The sequence below is a fragment of the Eurytemora carolleeae genome, unplaced genomic scaffold, assembly GCF_000591075.1.
Source record: "Eurytemora carolleeae unplaced genomic scaffold, Eaff_2.0 scaffold1778, whole genome shotgun sequence".
NCBI lineage: Eukaryota > Metazoa > Arthropoda > Copepoda > Calanoida > Temoridae > Eurytemora > Eurytemora carolleeae.
In genome coordinates, this window is record NW_019397668.1 from 17,993 (window position 1) to 38,319 (window position 20,327).

The following is a 20,327-nucleotide window of genomic DNA, read 5'->3' on the forward strand; positions in this document are numbered from 1 at the left end:
AAAGTAATCGTTTGTCAGCATAAATCATAAAAGTAAACATTTGTCAGCATAAATCATAAAAATAAACATTTGTCAGCATAAATTATGAAAGTAAACATTTGTCAGCATAAATCATAAAAATAAACATTTGTCAGCATAAATCATAAAAGTAAACATTTGTCAGCATAAAACATGAAATAAACATGTGTCAGCATAAAACATGAAATAAATATTTGTCAGCATAAATCATAAAAGTAAACAATTGTCAGCATTAATGATGAAAGTAAACATTTATCCTCATAAATCATAAAAGTAAACATTTGTCAGCATAAATCATAAAAGAAAACAAAAGTTTAAGAGTAGATCATAACATGATACGCTGATTGGTTGAATTTTATGCTTCTTTCTTGGATATCGAATGCGTATAAAAAATAATCTCGGGTTTTGTGAAGCCAGGAGTTTAATCATTAATCTTGATATCGACCATTCTAAAGTTTTCAGCTCAGGAAGCCTAGAATAAGGTAAACAGTTGTCAGCTAAAATCATGTAATAAACATTTGTCAGCATAAATCACGAAAGTAAACATTTGTCAGCATAAAACATGAAAGTATAAGAAAATCAAGTTTAATTGGTTGCATTTTAAAAATTTAATCTAATTTATTCTTCTCAATCCTTTGAGAAATATCCAAATATCCAAGCATAAAATTTATGTTAACTTTAAGTAAACATTGTTTTTTATAAACTTAAAAAAGTATCATTGTATTAAAATACTTAAATTTTATTATGTGCACTTTAATGCAGTTTGTCAGGGACCCCTCGCAAGCCGATACAAGCCGAATTCAGGGCCACCCTAACATAACATAAACAAATTTTGGCCTTGCAGTGCTTCAAGCATCAAGGAATGTTTATTCTTCACAAAATATAATTTTTATATTTTTATATCCGTTCCAAGAAATTTTATCCATTATTATAAATTTTTTCTGAATATTTTTAATTTTATGGATTTCATGGAATCGAAAGTGAATCTGCTAGTTGGACTGATCTTATCTACTAAAATAGTTATTATTATCATGATTATTATTATCATTATAACTAATATTATTAGTGTAATTATCATTTTCAAAATCATTATTATTATTATTATTATTATTATTTAATTATTTTCACTATATTTATTATTTTAGTCATTGCTATTTTCAATGTTATTGTTATTATTACAATAATCACTGTTATCATTGTTATCAAAAATGTATTTAGTATCAATATTATTATGATTTTCTTAATAATATGATATTAATAAATTGATCTATTTGTTTTTGTTTTCTGAACTCAGAGAAAAATGAGAACATATTCTTTGTTACTGTTGTTCCTCTGTTTTAAAAGGTAAATAAAAAAATATTCATCTTTTCTACAAAAGTTATGCAGCAAATGTTCAGACCGTGCTGTATCAGTTTTTAGCCTTTGGGTATTTTTCACCTACTCACACTTCTGCTTTTTTGTAGCCCTGGAAAAAACTGCGAAAAGGAGTTTCTAAAAAAGTACTTTTTCATTTGAGTTATTTTAAGACTTCTATCAAAGTTTCTTTTGATTTTTTTAAATTTAGAATCTTTTCAATCGGAAGTTTTAACTAAATTGTGACGTTCAATAGCTCCTGTAGTTTTGATTTTACGCCGAAGTTTGAGAAATTTTATATATATATATATATATATATAAAACACTTTTTCACTTTCAATGTAGCAACAAATATTCTTCAGTTTGAAATGTTTTAGATTTTCCTGCTTTTATTCTAGCATTTGATTAGATTCATAGTATAAGTATCTTTTTTTTGAGAGTCTCTAATCGATCTTTTATTTAGCTTCAGAGTTACCGATCATAGGTAGAAATGTAAATTATAATTTCGGATAGAATTGGAGTACAAGGATTGGGTTAATGTGGACATTGAAGAGGAATTAAGTCTTTGCCAAAAATGTTCAAATTTTTATATCTTTAACCAATCCAATGTCGAGAAACTTAGATATTTCAAACTATAAATTCTGTTAAATCAAATAGTATAAGTTTGAAATATAAAAAGTTTATACCATCAGTTTACAAAGATATAGAGATGTGGCAAAGACTCTAATCCGTTCACCAAGTTTTGTTTAGTGGTGTTCCTTACTGCTGGAAACCAAACCATAATCCGTTCCAGGGTGTTCCTGAGGTTACCAGACTTGATGCATCGTCAGGAACAGAAACATTTTTTAAATTATGCATTTTTTTAAAACTAGGCTTTGGAAAATTGCAAATTCTTCAAATTATCTTAAAATTTTCAAATATATTTTTTGATTCGCAAAAATATTTAAAGAATTATGCGTTAAATATATCTAGATTTTCTTTGGTTGATTTTTCAGTGATTTTTTTTGGATTGAGAAAAAACTTTGTAATAATTTGTTTCTTTGAAGTTCGGCTTGTTTGGGAAGACATTTTTCCTAAGGGGACAGGTAATCTCCCCCCCCCCCAATCTAACCCCTCCCTTTGGCCCCTCCCATTCTTAAAAAAGAAAACAAGATATTTGAAATTTTGCAGAATTTATGTTATTTATCTAATTTCGTTGTTGTGAGATCCTGTTTAAAGTTTGATATGCTCAATTGAATCTTTTCACTAATCAAAAATGAGAAAAATGTTAAATTTTAACAAGTCCATCTTTTGTTTAAAAAAAGAAACTGCTATGAAAAATGCCCAAAAAAATTAATAAAACGTGATTACCTTAATTCATCGTGGGGATTAGTGCCTGATAAAAAGATTAACTACTAAAAAGTTTCAATCTAAGTGAAAAGATTCATCGATTATAGGTTTTAATGTTTGTTTAGGATGTGAAGATGTTGATTTTTTAATCAAATCACATCCCTTGGAATCTCCATCAAACTACAAGGAGTTTATTATAAAATGATATAACAAGAATTTAATTTTAGTAAGTGTAGTTTTTGAAAATCAAAAGATTTTATATTTCATGTCTGAAATTTTTGACCACCAAAAGAAAAATGCAAAATAGCTCCGCAAAAAGTCTTTTTCCGGACAGTGTTAAAAAAACAATCTGAGCTGAAAACTTTAAAATGAGATATCATTAATCCCGATCTGTTAACTAATTTGGAGATTAATAATAAAATGAGAACAAGCACTATTCAATCTGGAGATTAAGAAAAAGAGAAGATCAAGCATTGATCTCGATATCTACCATTCTAAAGTTCGGATATTAGTTCAAAAGATATATCTGTAATTGTTATCAAACGTAACTTTTATAAAGTAGATGTTTCGCTACTTAGCGATTTCCCTAAAGACCTAATATATGTACCGTGTGGTATTTCTCAAGACCGGATCGTAAGACTTCCTTCTCTCAACGCTCATATTTCATAACAAAAGGATGATAATAAGGTTCCGAACGTTTATTTCTCTGAGTCTTCAATCTAAATAAGTTTAATAAACCCACAGAAAAAGCTTTGAGTGATAAATCATACGAATACAACAGATAATCCACTAAGCATTAAAAAACTGTGGCAAGGAACCAACAAACACATTTGTAAATATCAATCATAATATAATCAACCGATAAGCATACGTATATATATAAGAAATAATTACCACAGTGATCCTAGAATTCTGGACACGGTTACACTTGCAAAAAAAATAAACATATACTAATATAAAACTGTTCACTCCCACGCGAGAAATCTTGCGCCTGCGTAGTCAGTCTGTAAACAGCTCCTAAAACTAGTTCTTTCACAATACGTTCTGTACAGATCCTCAGGGAGAACTCAGAAATACACAGGGGCATCAAGTAGACTTTATACACGGAGCATGGCTCGCGTAACAGTAGAAATATCCAAAAAGAGGATTATGAAGAAAATTAAAAGTGTGTACATTGGATACTCAGATTAAGTAATCGTGATTAAGGATATCTCATTCTAAAGTTTCAGCTCTGACTACATAAGTAAATTTTAGTTAAAGGGACTGGAAATGGCCGATTTATAACGATACCCTTAAACGTTTTGTCTGATTAAGTATGAATTAGATATCCATGTTTTTATTCTTAAACTGTTTATTTGCGTGCTTTCTCTGTGCATTTACTGTTTTTAAGAAACTATGGAGAATTTCATAGAAATATACACTTTTCGACGAGTCAGAAAACGACAATATCTTTTACACTATTGATCATTTGTAGGTTTCAAGGATACCGTTGTGAATCGGGCATTGTCATCTTTGCATGGAGGGTCACTTTAAATTACACTTACAGACTCTTTAAGTCTATTAGAAATTAAACTTTATTATATGAATACATTATCAATCATTTTATAATTTATCACTTCCAGTTGTCTGATTTTACATTGCGAGGACAACGTTCAGCAACCCTTACTGTTCCTTCTGGATCAGATTTCATTTTTCAGGTCAAATTGGTCAAATCGGTCAAAACATAATTTTGGGGGTTTAATTCAGGGTGTTTAGAATTTTTTTTTCGTATTTCATCAATTGTAATTTGGTGTTTGCATGATCTCGTATATCAGATTAAAAATGGAAATTTTTACTTGCAAAGTGGGGTATTATTTATCATATTTTGACTAAAGCAATGTCAACTATTTTCTCCAAAATTTTACTTGAAAAATTTATCTTTTTTAAAAATTGTGCACATCAGAAACAAGAAAGCTATATGAAACTCTGAATGTCTTTTTTTCGCTAATCATTTCTTAAATTATAATTAATATAAAGGCTTACCCACAAAGGATGAGACTGTAAAGACGACCTGAAACTCTTAAAATATAACAATTTAGTCTTCTGACAGCTGTCTTGAATACAGTCTTTAAAAGACTTATTTAATCGTTTGGGAAAGAAATAAAAAAGTTTATAGTTCCAGGGAATCATCAATATATGGAAACAGTTGTCTCTGAAGGTTTATTCTTTGTGAATTGTGGGGAACTTGTCTCACAGAATCGATTGCGACATTGTATTAATTTTCATATTAGGTTATATCCCGGGTAGACGACATTCATGATTACACTTTTTTATTTTAGGTTATAGCACGTGAAGACAAGGGTTCAAGTGTTGGTATTGAGTATGCGTATTCTAGACCTGCAACAAGCCTAGCCAACCCTACAGATAAACAGAAGGCAAAACATTTTTGAGATAAGAATAATAACAATAATAATAATGTTAATAACAATTATAATGATAATAATAATAATAACAATAACTGGCTGAAAGGCCCAGCGTTGCCCGATGAAAAAAAAATGTGAGAAAACAAATAATCGATTTTTTAGCGTATGACAACCCCCCCCCCCCGGCCACCCTTAAGTGTCCACCAAAAATTTCAGCCCAATCGGTATAGCCGTTTGGTCGGCCATAAGCATCTTGTATATGAATTAAAATAGAAAAAAAATTTAAATTAAATATAAACAAAAGAATAAAATAACAACAGCAAACAAAGCAGAAAGGATACTAAAGGGGTGCTAAAAGGGTGGGATCTCTATTTTGTTTAAGAGACTGTATTGTATGTAATCGTAATTTCAAGTGACCCTCCATGACTAGATGGCCATGCTTGATTCACATTGGTACTCTTAGCCATGTCCAATTCACATTGGTACTCTTGAACGCTTTGCCGGCCTGATCTTAAGTATGAATTATACATATTACATACATCAATTTTTATAATTTTGAAAACTGATTATTTTCAAATAAGAAAAACAACAATATCTTAAATTTTTTTATCAGATTAATGTTTCAAGGGTATTGTAGTGAATCGAGCATTGCCATCTGTGAATTTTGTGTCACTTAAAATTACGCTTACAGTCCCTTCAAGGGAATACTAAATTCTAGAAAGTTAAAAATTACATTCAATGCATGCATTGAGTCTTGATCCCCGGATGTTCGGGTTTTCTCCAATAGTTGACAAATAATGATTGCAAAGTTTATAAGTACTAATGAACAACTTCCGGAGGTTGAAATTGTTGGTTGTTAATTTGTTATCCACAACGGAATCTTAAAGAATTATTTTTTTGAAAATGGGTAAACATTTTTAAAATTCTAGTGTTATATAGGAACAACTTAAATACATGATCTAATAAGACTTAACCCCCCAAGACCGGATAGAAAGAGAAACGCATTAACGCTTTAGGAAAAGATTAACCAGCCAATAGTTCCGGGCTTAGAGCTCACTGAACATCAGGGTCTAAACCGTTGATCTTGGATTATTAAAAACATTTATTTTCCAGGATACGTTGAAGAAAAGTATATGGGTTGCTGGAACGAATTCAAGAACTGGGGGAAATGGGTAAACTTCTTTTATATGATTATATTCCCCCCCCCCTTGCACACGGTTGCAGTGAGAACCAGAAAACTCTGGAAAATGGAGGACTTTTAGAGTCAAGGTTTGACTTGAAGTAGTCAAATTAACACAGAAATTGTCTGTGTAAACAGACCAATTTCGCATAGTAAGTCGAATTAGTTACTACACAAGCATTTCCACAGTTTTCTGGTTCTTAAATAATTTATATTCCTCAGTTAGGGGGGATGGGATTTGTGTAATTATACTGTTAACCCAGCCAAGGGTTCTCCAATGTGTATATTGTATCATATAGTTCATTGCTCCCAGTTGGAGAAATAAAGCCTAAAAAATGCAATCCAAGAATAAAGCCAAACAATTTAGACCCAGTCTAAGAGGATATTGAACCCCAAGTATGTTTGCAACCGTAGTATTGAACCCCCTTTCTAATCTAGAGATATCAGGTTGGTACCTTTTAAAGGGCGAAGCTAGGGTAAGATTGATGCTGGAGAAAGAAGTAACACAGCATTTATCTAGCCAGAGAAGAAAGTAGTATTGTCAGCCATTTTATCCCGGAATCGCGCAAGACCTCTGCAGTTAGCCCAAAGAATTTGATCAAAAAAGTATAATGGAAATATATTCGCCCCAGGCGAATGTTGTGTGTATTTAGATCAATTTTGTTGGTCCAAAACTAATTTTTTTTGTATCGTTATAATGTAAATATAGTTTTAGTGCAACCATGCTTCATTATTCCACTCAATCTTGGCTTTCTACTACTGAGTTCTCTTCAAGTCTATAATACACATTACAGTAACGTATAAATAAACTAAATAGATAAATAAATATTAGAACTTCTCTGTATCTGGTTGAAAAAAATAAACAGTAGCTAGTAAACAAGCTCTGCCTGCCTTTAAACCTTCCCTAGAAAATTCTTACCTTTGTTTACAATCTTTGCTGTTGATTTAAAAGAAGCTAAACAATTCGATGACATCACGGACAGCCGTAGTACATTTAAATTTCTGAACCTTTCTGGTCCCAATTTTTCTGTATCGCCCGGACATTGGGTAAATAAAGCAGACTTTAGGTCAGACTCTAGTTTGAATTTACTTTTACTGAAGGGTCAGAGGTGCGTGACATAGAGATGACAATGCACACACATAGATACAGGGTTACCCACAAAGACGACCTAAAACTTATAAAATATGACGATTCTGTTAAGTCTTCTGTCTTAAATATTGTCTTTGAATGGCCTATTTATTGACATGGCAACGAAAGAAACAAGTTTAAAAGTGGCAGAGAATCCTAAATATAAGGAAATTGACAATTTAAATCTGTACAGTCGTCTCTTAAGTATCATCCTTTGTGGGTAACCCTGTATGACCGGAAGATACCGTCTTCTTCAGAAGATCCTAGCCTGTAACGCTTTTACATTCTGTTTAGTGTAATCCTTCTAGTAGAATACGAACTTTTTAAAAAAATCTAAGCTTACAATTTTCGAATTAAAAAAAAAATCATAAAATTAAAGATTTTTTACAAGATTTGTATTTAGATACATTTATCACCGTAAACAAAATATTCTAAAGGGATCATTAACAAAAGAAATTAAAGGAAATGTTCGCAAAATAAATTAAAGTAAATTTAGCAACATTTTTTTAAAGGGATGCAGAAGATCGTTATGATCCACTTCCCCGCCCTACCCTACCCTCATATAGACAACCACGCCCTACTACTCCTGCAACTCCTCAACCACGCCCTTCCACTACTGCAGCTCTTCAACAACGCCCTACCACTCCTTCTGCTCTTCGACCACGCCCTACTCCACCCACCTTGGCTCGGGACACACCTTCTCAAACAGTAATTTAGAATTTAAAGGGACTGTACGCTTAAATTAAAGTGGTCATTCATTCAAAATGAAAACCTATATTTTATAAATAACCGTTTTTCTAGCCTACAAGTGTTTAATTCTCTTAATTTCCTCCAATTTTTCCAAAGCAGAAATCAGCAAGTTACTTTTATAATGGTATTCGCACATTTGAAAGTAATCATTTTTCAAAGTTAAAAAATAGATATCTCATGCATGTTTTTTGAATATCACTTGAAATTAAAATGACAGTTCCTTTAGCCAGTGAACTCATCACTTTGCAATAACATAAAAAAAACATTAACGAACATTTCGAAAAAATGAACAGGCCTAGGCTTAACTTGAACTGTTTTAAATTTCGATCAGTATCATTTTTAATTAATGAGAAAAGTGCAAAAAACGTTTGTTGCTTAGTTTGGGAAAACTTAGACATTTGGACCGGTTAGTAAGAATTTAGATATTACCAACATTTTTTTTTTTCTAAATTTGAATTTGAATTTGAATTTGAAACTTTGAATGTGGAATAATTCGATCACATTCTGTTCATAGCTTCAAAGTTTTTTTTCCGTAGTCTCATGCCACCCCGGACTAACCAGAGTTAGAGACATTCGGTTTCTTCTATTTGAAATCATACGCGTTTTGGTTTATATTTATTATATTTATAACAACCTTTAAATTTACGGATTTGTTTGTTTAATACTTTTTATTCAAAACGTGTATGCCGACATAAAAGTATTTAAGAAAGAAGGCTGAAAAATTAGGTTTTATAGGAGAAATTGTGATCAAAATCATAACTTTCCGGAAAATTGACAGAACCATTAAATCCACGTGATGCTTACGATTGGTCAATATTTAGAACCAAATTTTAGTTTTTTCTATGAGTGTTATACATAAATTACTAAACCATGAACACCGCACTGTAAAATATAAAACACGCCGTTTCAAAACATATTTAAAAACAATAATATCAAAAATGATTTATTTACTAAATTGAAAGGGAACGTTCACTTATTTGGGTAATTTCATGGTAAACTAAATATGTTCCATTTTCAGGACAATCCACTAAAGTCTTTTCATGAGCAGTATTCAAATCCCTCAAATACGTTTCATCAAGAAACTGAGTAAGTTTTTACGATAAAAACTAAAAAAATTGTTTACAGTGCATGAGAACCCAAAAACTCTGGAATAGAAAGAAGTCATGTTATGATTTTTAAAATACTAGGCTTTTAGGGCACTTCGCGCTCCTCTTCTATTTCAATTGTAAGCATGTTCTCTTTGTGTTTATGGTATAACAAAACAAAACAAAACAAAAAGTTCGAAGATTTCATAAAAAAAATTTCGTGGATTTTCAAAATTTTCAAACATGTAATCTAAAACGATTTTTTTGGAGGGAAATTTTTGGAAAGTTGGGCCCAATCGGTTTAGTCACTTTGACGTTTATTGGATCCTGAGACCCACCCAGACAAGNCTGGTTTTCAAGTACCCCAGCAGAGATAGGGTTAAGCAACTAGCATAACATTTTGCTTCGTAAAATTATCAAATATCCTACTATTCCACAGTTATGTGGTATATATGAATGATTAACTCTAAAGTTTTGAGCTAAAAATGTTATTGCAAACAAATTTCCTGCCAATTAGCTTTTATTTTTTTTATTTTTTAATTGATTTTTCTTAAAAGAAATGTTTTGAATCTTTAAAGTTTGTATTTACTTTTATTAAACAATTGTTTTAAAAACATTTTTAAGAAATATTTTTAGGAAATCCTCAACAGAAAGGGTTTATTTGAAACCCCAGGTTAAAGCACTGGACTCTAATCCTGACTACTATAACGGATTAGGTGATCATTGAAAGTGTTTAAAAGGGGTATTTACATACAGCTTACCACAGAGATTTTGAGACACCGAAAGAATTTATGAAATGATGCATTGACAATTATCAATGGGGTTTATACTAATTTACGTAAATCTCAGTAATTGCAAAAATAAATAAATAGCAATGAAATATGCCGGAACAGTTTTAAAGATCTCCATATAATCATTTAATAAAAAAAACTAAATATCTGCAACATTCCATTATCAGATAGTGAGGAATACGACATTTTATGAATTCTTCCGATGTCTCTTCATATTGTATAAAACTTTAAATAAAAAAGGTTGCATTGTGGATTAAAACTTGATCTCGATATTTTGTTGATCTGCAGATTAACTTAATTTGTATTCGATCCCGCATAGTGAATATTAAATTTCACAAGAATATAATTGTAAATTTTGCGTACTGTATTGTTTAGCCTTACATTGTCTGTATATGTACAGCACAGCTTGCTCTAGCAGGTTCAAAGTCGGCCCGGTACATGAAGTGAACCGGAGTTTCCAGTGTAGTAATCGAACCATGGATTAATAACTAAAATGAAGATATAAAGCATTGATCCTCAAGTCAAAAGTGCCCATAGTAGATATCAGATCAAACTATTGGAATTATGAGTGTTTCATCTCAGTTAACATTTATTTTCAAAGACAAACATTTAAAAAATATCTAAATTAAAAAAAGGATTTAAAATTTGAAATGTTTTCCCGCTTTTATAGATGAGAATGTTGAAGTGAACCCCTGGTATATCTATGAGTGTGTACCACTATTGAAAAATCTACCAACTACTCAGGAATCATCAAATTCAATTCTAAAGGTAAAAAAACGATCGTTGTTATGAAGATTCCTGAGAGGAACTTAAAAAAACTCAACATGCTCAGGTGCACGTTAGTAATTTAGTTTGGGGCGCATACATGCCCTTATTATTACGAAGAGGTACAGATGATTTTTATAAACATTCTTTTAGTAGAGTCTTGTACATCATGGTCAAAAGTGAAAGCCGGATATTATAGAAGAAATCTGAAACTAATTTTTATTTATTGAGCTATGAACTTAAGTAATTGACAATCATTTGAAAAATGGCGTTACAAATTTGTGTCTCAACTAAGTGTTAAGAACAAATTTTACTAATGATTTTTACATTTTATTTTTGTAGAAGTTCATTCAGCACATGAACGGAAATGCAGTACACACAGGGATATTCCAGTGTTTTTTCTTCTTCATAATACACAAACTTAAAAAACAGCAAAAAATGAATTGAAAAATGAAATAGATTCTGATTTGCCATAACTTGAAATGAAGCTTTAAGGTCAAGGATACTGATTTTTTTAATTTTTCAAAATCTTCACAACAATTACTAAAGCAGATAATTTTTTTTTTTATTTACTTTTTATTTTAAAACTGAATATGATTAGTCCGGAACTTTATCAGTAATGAGAAGAGTTGTAATAAAGAGGAGAGAAAGAGAGGTAATTTTTAATCCAATCATTTGAATCAGATTTATCAGTTTTGGAAATGGATTAAGCTGCGCTTAGTTTCCACCTACGACCAAGATTATGACCGAATTTGATAAAATCCAAAATAAATTTTAAATTAATAGAGATGGCCGTGGGTGTGTCTGGCTTTATCTTCATTTTGTTCATTCATTGTTAGTAAACGACCCATTTCGTTATTTTTTTTCCAATCGTTAAATAAAAAAATTATCTCAAAATGATTGTTCATTTTCCATCCATTTCGTTCGTTTTCTTATAGTGAACGATCGTTCAGTAAATTCGTACGATCAAAAGAATCGTTTAATAAAAAACCTATTATTTAATAATAATTTTCCTCCAAAACCGTTTGTTAAGTAAATAAAATTTTTGTTTGAACAATTTTAAATCGTTTGTATTTTTTTTCGTTTTTAAAAATTATCGTTTTTTCATTGCATTTTCACTGCGAAAGTGACATGAATGCGCATTTTTTGTTTTTAAGAAGCAATGAAGAAACTCACAGAAGTAAAAAGTTTTCGAGTCTGAAAATCGGCGGTATCTTCCACATTTTGATCAAATAAAGGTTTTAAAGGAACCGTTGTGAATCGAACATTTCAATCTTCGCACGGAGGTTCACTTAAAATTACGCTTCCAATCCCTTTAAAGGACACCTAGTGTCTGCAGATGGAACTAACAAGTGCTGCTCTACTCCCTGGGGGGATAATAGTCCACAGTCTGTCTGTTATGATCAGTTTGCAAGGTAAAAGGGAATGTTTGAGAACATTTGCTTTTACAATTAAAAATGAAGAATAATGATCCATTGAAGGGTCAGATTAAACATAACTTAGTGTAAAATGTAAGCTGTAACTTTTTGGAAAATATTCTGATTTAAAAAAAGAAGATCACAAAAGAAAGTAAAAAATTATTGATGTTTTATCTCATAAACAATGCTCATACATGTCAGCTATAGCTGGCAAAATGGTTGGACTGAAAAGGCTGACATTTTGACAATGTAAGTCGTCGTCGTATATATCAATACAATGAAGACAATTTTGTTTGTTCCTACCAAGCTTTCAATAGCAGAAACACATTAACACATTAACATGTAAACATGTAAACAGCTTTACTTTGCTTACATAGAAACAAGCACTTTGAGAAACGCTCGTAAGGAACCAAAGCATTATTAATAAAAAGTCGTCTTCATTGTATTGATATAAACGCCGACCACCGTAGGTTATATAATAAAAAAAACATAATTTTATATTTGTGTAGGTGTGATGGTGATTGTATCCCCCAAGACTGGATCGAGGACGGTTGGCCGGATTGTATGGACGGAGCGGACGAATCTAATCTAGCAGTCGACGGAAAGGTCGTCCTCAATAAATTAAAATCTCTGCCATTTTGTTTTTAAAATTTAACCATAGAAAGTGTTTAAAAATGACAATTGTTTTGTTCAATATTATGAATAGAATTGCAAATTTTTTAAAAGCGAATTTGTACATACAAAAATAATTTGCAAAATTTGCAACAGAATTAGGGAGGATTTAAGAAAACCTAAAAATGAGAAATTTCTTTTAAAAGCATATGCGTCTGTTCCCTAAATTATGCAAAACATCGTTGAAAAAGTATTTTCATCATGGTCGTTCCAAAGTAGGTAAAATAAAAAAACTGTCTCAATTATTGATAGTGTACAGTGATAACTAGAAAACTGTGGAATATGAAGCCGACATTAAAGCGTTTTAAACAGGGGGGATGATAGTTCTCTACCTGTGTGCTCAGTTAGCTGTACTGTACACTTGCAACTGTTTACTAATATTGATATACTATAGGTTAGGCCAGAATAAACTTAAAATAAACAAATATGAAGTACGCTCTCGGTATAGCTTATGGCCTATACAATTAGTAAAGGATTGGCGTACATCATCACTCTATACCCTATAACCTCGTTGGTTTTAAAACAAAGATTTTTACCAATAACGATTATTAAATTGCTTATTATGTAAAATGAGTCGGTTCAATCGACTATTCAAAGTCAATAACTTTAGTCTAAGAGCTTTTCTGGTTCTCAGAACTTTAAATATACTTTTTCTTTAGGTTCTTCCGTTTCAGCTTGGATGCATCCATTGCGCTGGTGTTGTTCTATCCGCAGGATTTCTTTGTAGAGAGTCTGGCGGATTAACAAGGTCAATTCTTCGCAGATTTTCACCAAAAAAATTAACTCAAGAGTTGGTTTTTTTCTTTATTTTAATTATCTCTGTAAAAAAATTGTGCGTTTGATTTTATAATCCCTATATATTTGCAACCTTGTACAGACCTTAGATATTTCATTTTTCATCTTTATTTCAATTAAAGAAGTGCCACTGGTTTGTTTAAAGTTTACTGTCTACAATTGATATAAACACACCTTAATCAATTTTAAAATCATTTGTTATGGTAGGGTATAGAGGACGGTCAAATGGCTGGCCGGTGTTTAAAAAATAAAAAATATTTTTTGAATTACACATCTAAAATTTTCTTATTTATTTGAAGTTGAAATAAATATTTTAAAACATTTTTCCAAGGTTCTTCTTAAATCTTTTTAAAAACCATCCGGCCTTTAATAAGCAAAACAATAAAATTCCCAGACAGCTTTTCCTTCGCAAATTCTTAGATCCTTTAAATCAAGAAGGGTCAATGGGATTACCTCAACAATGAGAGCGGTATGGATGATACTAATTATAATTGTTTTTAGATCATGCGTTGAAGGTATTCTTGGACCAGGAGAATGTAATGTGTGCATTGGAGAATATATGAATCTTTAGAATTTTAATTATATTCTTATTTTCTATTGGTTGTAACAAATAGAGCTCTTTCCTTTTAAAAAAATGAATTGGGTCGTTGCCACTAACTCAAATTTCAAAATCTTCGCAACCTGATGGGTTAAACCCTTAATATTATTTGGCAAATTTATAAGGTTATATTATAAGACCAGAGTTTGTGACAAAGACTCAATTCCTTTATCTTGCAACTCGATTATATGTATGTTTGAATACTTTTTGCCAATGCTATTATACTATTCACAAAGGTACCCTGAGGAAGAAAGTGCCATTTTTGATAATTTTTGCGGCGACCTTTTCTTGAAATGCATAGAACATTTTTAATTTCATCATAATACATGTATTTAAATTTTTTTTTGAATTTTCAACCAAAACAATAATTTGAAGTTGGCAGATTTCATTTTTAATAATACATGTAATCTAAAGGTGACAGAAAATATCCAAAAAAAGGTGTCAGAACTTTCCCTGGGATATTTAGAAAGGTGAAAATGATATTTGAAGGATTGAAGTATGGTTTTGGTAAATCATAAAGACATATTAAAGGGAATGTTCGTGAAAAATGAAAGGGGGTATAGGCTTAATGCGATAAAAAAGCGCTTTTGATCGCTACTAATCTTACTTCTATCTGTTGCGTATAAGGAGAAACTTATTAAAGACGTCTCATACCGAATAACTTAGCGCCCATACAAATTCAGAAAATTGCAACATACTACTTAGACCGTATAAAATCCATTTAATTTCAAACAAATCATTAATACAGTACAACCTATAGTCATCAATTTTTTTAGAAAATGTTTTAACTGATTTTGAAAAATGTGAGTGGTCCGCGGCATTCTTAGATAGTTGCGCAAGCGACAAGAAATCAAATTCAAAACAAATTAATTAAAAAATATTATAAAATATAAACTATATACAAATATGGCGAAAGATAATCGATGACTATAGGGTGTAATATCTAAATGATTTGTTTGAAATTAAATTGATTTTTTACGGTCTAAGTCGTATGTTGCAATTTTCTCAATTTGTATGGGCGCTAAGTTATTCGGTATTAGTCGTTTTTAACAATTTTCTCCTTATATACACAACAGATAGAAGTAAGATTAGTAGCGATCAAAAGCGCTTTTTTATCGCATTAAGCCTATACCCCCTTTCATTTTTCGCGAACACTTAAGCCTTCAATTATCCTAACCGGGTAATTTTTATTTTTTTCTGGGAAAGTTCTGACACCTTTTTCTGAATTTTATTTTTTAGATAAACCATTTTTTTACATGTGAATTATGATAATAACTAATTTCATATTTAGTTTTAATCTTTTTTCAGTCATATTTTCATACACTATTAAATTGTTTTACTATAAAAAAGTGCGTACATTACCAGAATCATATAAGACTGAACAATTTGTAAATTCGTTATAAGCAATTTGTAATAAAAGTAACATATTATACTAATTTTTACATAAAACTATCATTTCAGTTATGAACTTTGTAAATTGTGTAAATTATTTTTTTTTTCAAGACATTTTCAGGGAAATAAAGTTCCAAACCGTGCTTATGTTCCAAACAATTATTATTATCAATGTTTTGGTCATTTTTTTTTGTGCTCAGTGCAAATTTTAATTAAAGAAACCATTTCTAACATATTATGAAGCACGACGAGAACTACAAAAAACACTATTTACTTTTTTTCTAAAATTAAAACTGTGAGTGTCAAATAATTTGTAAATTTAACTATTTTTTATTAAAGTATGCAGACGGTTTTTTACTTGTCGACTTAAATTGAAAATAGTTAAAAATGATAACTTTGCACATTTGGAACTTTCTTCCTCTGAATGTACATGTATAGTATACATCTATATATAAATTTGGCTTGTCTGTCTGGGTGTCTGTTTGTTTGTATCCAATAAACGTCAAAACGGCTGAACCTGTCGGGCCCCAATTTGTTGTGGGACATCACGTGACCACAGGGAAGGTTTATGAATGATAAAATTAAAAAAATGTGTTTTAAAGGTTTTTAATTTTGTAAAAAAAATTAAATTCTTGAAAATCCGAGAATTTCTTTTTTAAAAATCCGCAAAAATTTTTTCTTCTTTGTTTTAAAATGTAAACAAAACAAACATGTTCACAATTTAAATAGAAGATGGGCGCGAAGCACCCTAAAAGCCTAGAAAGAAGGGCGCGAAGCGCCTTGAATTTCTAGTCTATAAATAAATTTGGTTTGTCGTCTGTCAGTTTGTATCCAATAAACGTCAAAACGGCTGAACCGATCGGGCCCAAATTTTGTTTGGGAACTCACGTGACCCCTGGGAAGGTTCATGAATGATCAAAATTTGAAAAATTTGTGTTTGAAATTTTTTATTTTGTAAAAATTTGTTAAATCTTGAAAATCCGCGAAATTTTTTTTTCTTTTTTAATGTAAGAGAACACGTTCACAGTTGAAATTGAAGATGGGTGCGAAGCGCCCTAAAAGCTTAGTATACAATTTATCATTAAAAAGAAGCGTTAAACAATATTCGATTTTTTTTAAATGTAAAAATAATCGGAGAAAAGCGTTAATAAATAATTATTATTTCAATTTCTACAATTCTAATCCTTTTATCTGAATTGAGAGCAGATTAATTAAGTAGGTTTTATCATGTAAATCAACACAACAAAGAACTGGACTAAAACTAGTCACTTAATTCCACTCCAGGCTGTGTGTGCGGAATCCAATTGTATGGATAGGGTATGCTTCCGGACTATACCAACCTGATGTGAACTCAGGATTTTAAGCCTCTCATGTTTGAATATATAAGTATTTAAACCAGAATAGAATACAGGGTGTCCTTCAAGTTTTCTTAAATTTCAATGATCTTAAGAAAACACATGTTTACCATTAAAAACAGATTCATACAAAGTAAAAATGTGCTTAAAACAGAAAAAAACGTTAAACTGTGGAAAATCGATTAAAGAATCCTAAGAAACAGCAGAAACTGGCGGAATAAAAGTTATGAAGAATCAGCCAAATAGACCGACTTAAAAAAGAAGAAAGGAAACATCAAAAACAAATCGACTAAAGGAAACAGCAGGAACAAATCAACTAAAGGAAGAAGCAAAAGCTAACAGACTAAAACATTTGAAAAAAAAACAGCAGAAACAGACCGACAAATATATATTAATTCCAGAGAATTTCCAGATACCATTTCCTGATAATATCTTTATAACAATTCCGGAGAAATTCCTGTGATCCATTTTGAGGAATTTCTCGCAACAATATATCCGAAGAAAATCCGGTAAAAATGTCGACAAAATCTAAGGAATTTCTCGAGAATTTCCAGAGAATGGGTTCACCAAAAAACGAAAGAAATTTTCGGGTCCAATTCCAGGGAACTTTTTGTAACCAATTCCGGAGAAATTCTCAAGTCCGATTCCGGAGAAAATCTTAAAATTAATTACCGAGAATTTTCTAAATAAAATTCCAGAGAAATTCCTGAATCCAATTCCGGAAAAAATTCTTCGGTATGGGTTACGAGAAATTTCCTGGAATTGCTGTCGACATTTTCAATGGATTTTCCCGTGAAACATTCCTTGGAATTTCCGCGGATTTTCCGCAAAATTGTTACTTGGGAAGACACGGCAGAAACAAACTAATTAAAAAATATGATGTAAGAGCAGAAACTGACCTGCTAAATTGTTGACTATCAGAAGAAAACAAAACCAAGAAATCTCAAGATATTGCAGAAAGAGACCAATTGAAAGATGAAAAGAAAGCTTATTGAACTTAAATAAAACATATTATAATAATATTCCGCTGTAAAATGTCTTTGCGTTCCTAGAGCGTAATGTATTGAGCATAAGTGGATAAGACATGAATTGTAAAGGATTGGTATAAGTACATATTAATACTTATTAAACCATTTCTTTACCAATCATCTAATCCAAATATAGAAAGTTGAAACGTGTTTGAAAAGGACTGAACTAATGTACGGGATATGGATGAAAAATGAATAGCAAAAGATGAACAGGAAAACAAAGGTTTAAATTCACAACTTTTCAACTACAGAAAGGTTTAAATTTAATTTCAATAGAAGTTCATATATGCTTGAAATGCAAAGTTATAGATATAAAGGATGACTCACAAAAAGTTTGATAATCAATTTCATAGAATATTTTTTAAGAAGGGCAGTGGACATATTTGTATTGTTTTTCAAATTCAAATTCTATTTTTATGTTGTGCACCATTTAAGATGTTTAACCCTGTAGATTACTGATATATCTGATATTGAATCTCTATTGTAGAGTTTATGCTTCTATGCATTTATATGCCTGCCTGTTATCATCTTATTACTCTAGTTATATTTCATCAGATCAAATCTTTGCATTCAAAATTCAATTAATAATTTGTTACTAAATACAGTGGAATACTGTGGAATAGGAAGACGACATTAAAACAATTATTAAGTGTATTTAATCTTGTTACAAAGCAAATAGCTTTAATAGTAACTTATTAAATCATTTATGATTAAAGTGGGTCTTTTACCCTACACAACTGCTTTGTCTCTTGTTCAAGATTCATTTAACTATTTATATAATCATAATCGTCTAAAAGTCGTTTTCCTATTCCAGAGTTTTCTTGTTTTTTTTTATAACAGCTTTTAAGATACTTTTTAATTTAGAGTTTTCCTTCGTAATTAAGGACTTCAAAGCAATTTAACTTTTTTCAACTGTGTGCATAAAATCAACACTAGAGGAGCTACAAGGTCACAAAGTCGTTTCAGGGATGTCTCAAAAATTGGACCTTCTCCGTCTGTCTATTTTGCAGTGTAAGACTGGACTCTTTTAGTACGTGCCCCTGGGATACCAAACTTCTTAAGTTACGTCAATCAGCCCAATTTGATACACCAGAATTTTTACATTATTATTATTATAATTCATAACTGTAAGATGAAGGCATAAAATAACTTAGTCAATTCACATATTTATTGAAAAAAGGTTGTTTTTCATGAAATTTCTGCCGATTTTAAACAAAAAGAATTAAGATTAGTAAGTAAATAATCCTTTAGTTTTCCAGGGCTAATTACAAATAAGTTACTTTATAATATGAGTTATGACAAATAAAAGCCTAACCAAACATATGATTAAAAATTATAGAATCAGTTCAGTTTCATTTTCAGATTTTACACGGTTATACAACGAAATCCGTACAGCGATTGATTTATAATTTTCAAATAGATACCCCTTTTATCGTGAACACTCCCTTTAAGATAGAAGTATATTATGCAATATACAGAGATATCAAGTAGCATAAACATGTGAAACCTGGAAGGGGGAAACAAAACTTTCCTTTTTCACAAATTTCATTCTTCATGGATTCAATAAAAGAATTTGAAATCATAAACAATAATTCTAAATTATGTGAAATATTTTACCCCTGTTTTCAATTACAAATATTTGTGCTTACAGGGATCTAAACATAGATTAATTAAAATAACAGATATGACACTAGATGTCGTCTTTTCAAGATTTGGATAAACCTCGTTCATAATAACCCTAAAGCAGAAGCCAAAAGGAGTTTCTCGCAGTCGGCGTAGAATTATAAGACAGAGAGAGAGCCTGTTCTACGCCGACTAGATATTCCAGGGCCCAACAGGTTATATAGCATAAATATGTGAAGTACACCTGCAGTATGGAAACAGTACAACAAAATGGCCGTTTTACACTTTTTTCCAGTAAATTCCTCTCTATATATTCTATTCTCTATGAGTATAACATAGCAAAAATTATTGATCATAAATAGCAGTATCAAATGTATCATTTACTGTCAGACATGTACACATTGGAGTAAACTTTTCTAGGATAAAATCAAACCCAATCTAAGTAGTGAATTGTAACAAGATATATAAGGAGAGGGTTGTTATATTTAACATAAAAGAGCAAGTAATATTATATGGTAGTAACCTGTAGACTAGAATCTAATATATATCCAGCAAATTTCCCAATTTTTCGAAAATTTGTTTGCAGTTTGCGCGTGAATTTTAGGATTTAGCACACAGGACATGAGTTTTTGTTACAAACTCAA

At 30.8% G+C, this 20,327-nt stretch overlaps 1 protein-coding gene across 1 annotated transcript; it reads left to right on the forward strand.

The window, feature by feature from the left end:
- Positions 1-1,310: 1,310 nt before the first annotated feature.
- On the forward strand, positions 1,311-14,854 carry LOC111715424 (uncharacterized). Its single transcript, XM_023490741.1, has 17 exons — positions 1,311-1,362; positions 2,122-2,201; positions 2,418-2,456; positions 2,826-2,887; positions 4,323-4,397; positions 5,019-5,114; positions 6,216-6,274; positions 7,924-8,119; positions 9,180-9,247; positions 9,883-9,962; positions 10,708-10,805; positions 11,145-11,184; positions 11,404-11,457; positions 12,124-12,217; positions 12,730-12,826; positions 13,552-13,640; positions 14,189-14,854. The coding sequence occupies exons 1-17, from the start codon at positions 1,319-1,321 to the stop codon at positions 14,256-14,258; spliced, it is 1,341 nt and encodes a 446-aa protein (XP_023346509.1). The 5' UTR covers positions 1,311-1,318; the 3' UTR covers positions 14,259-14,854.
- Positions 14,855-20,327: the final 5,473 nt, after the last annotated feature.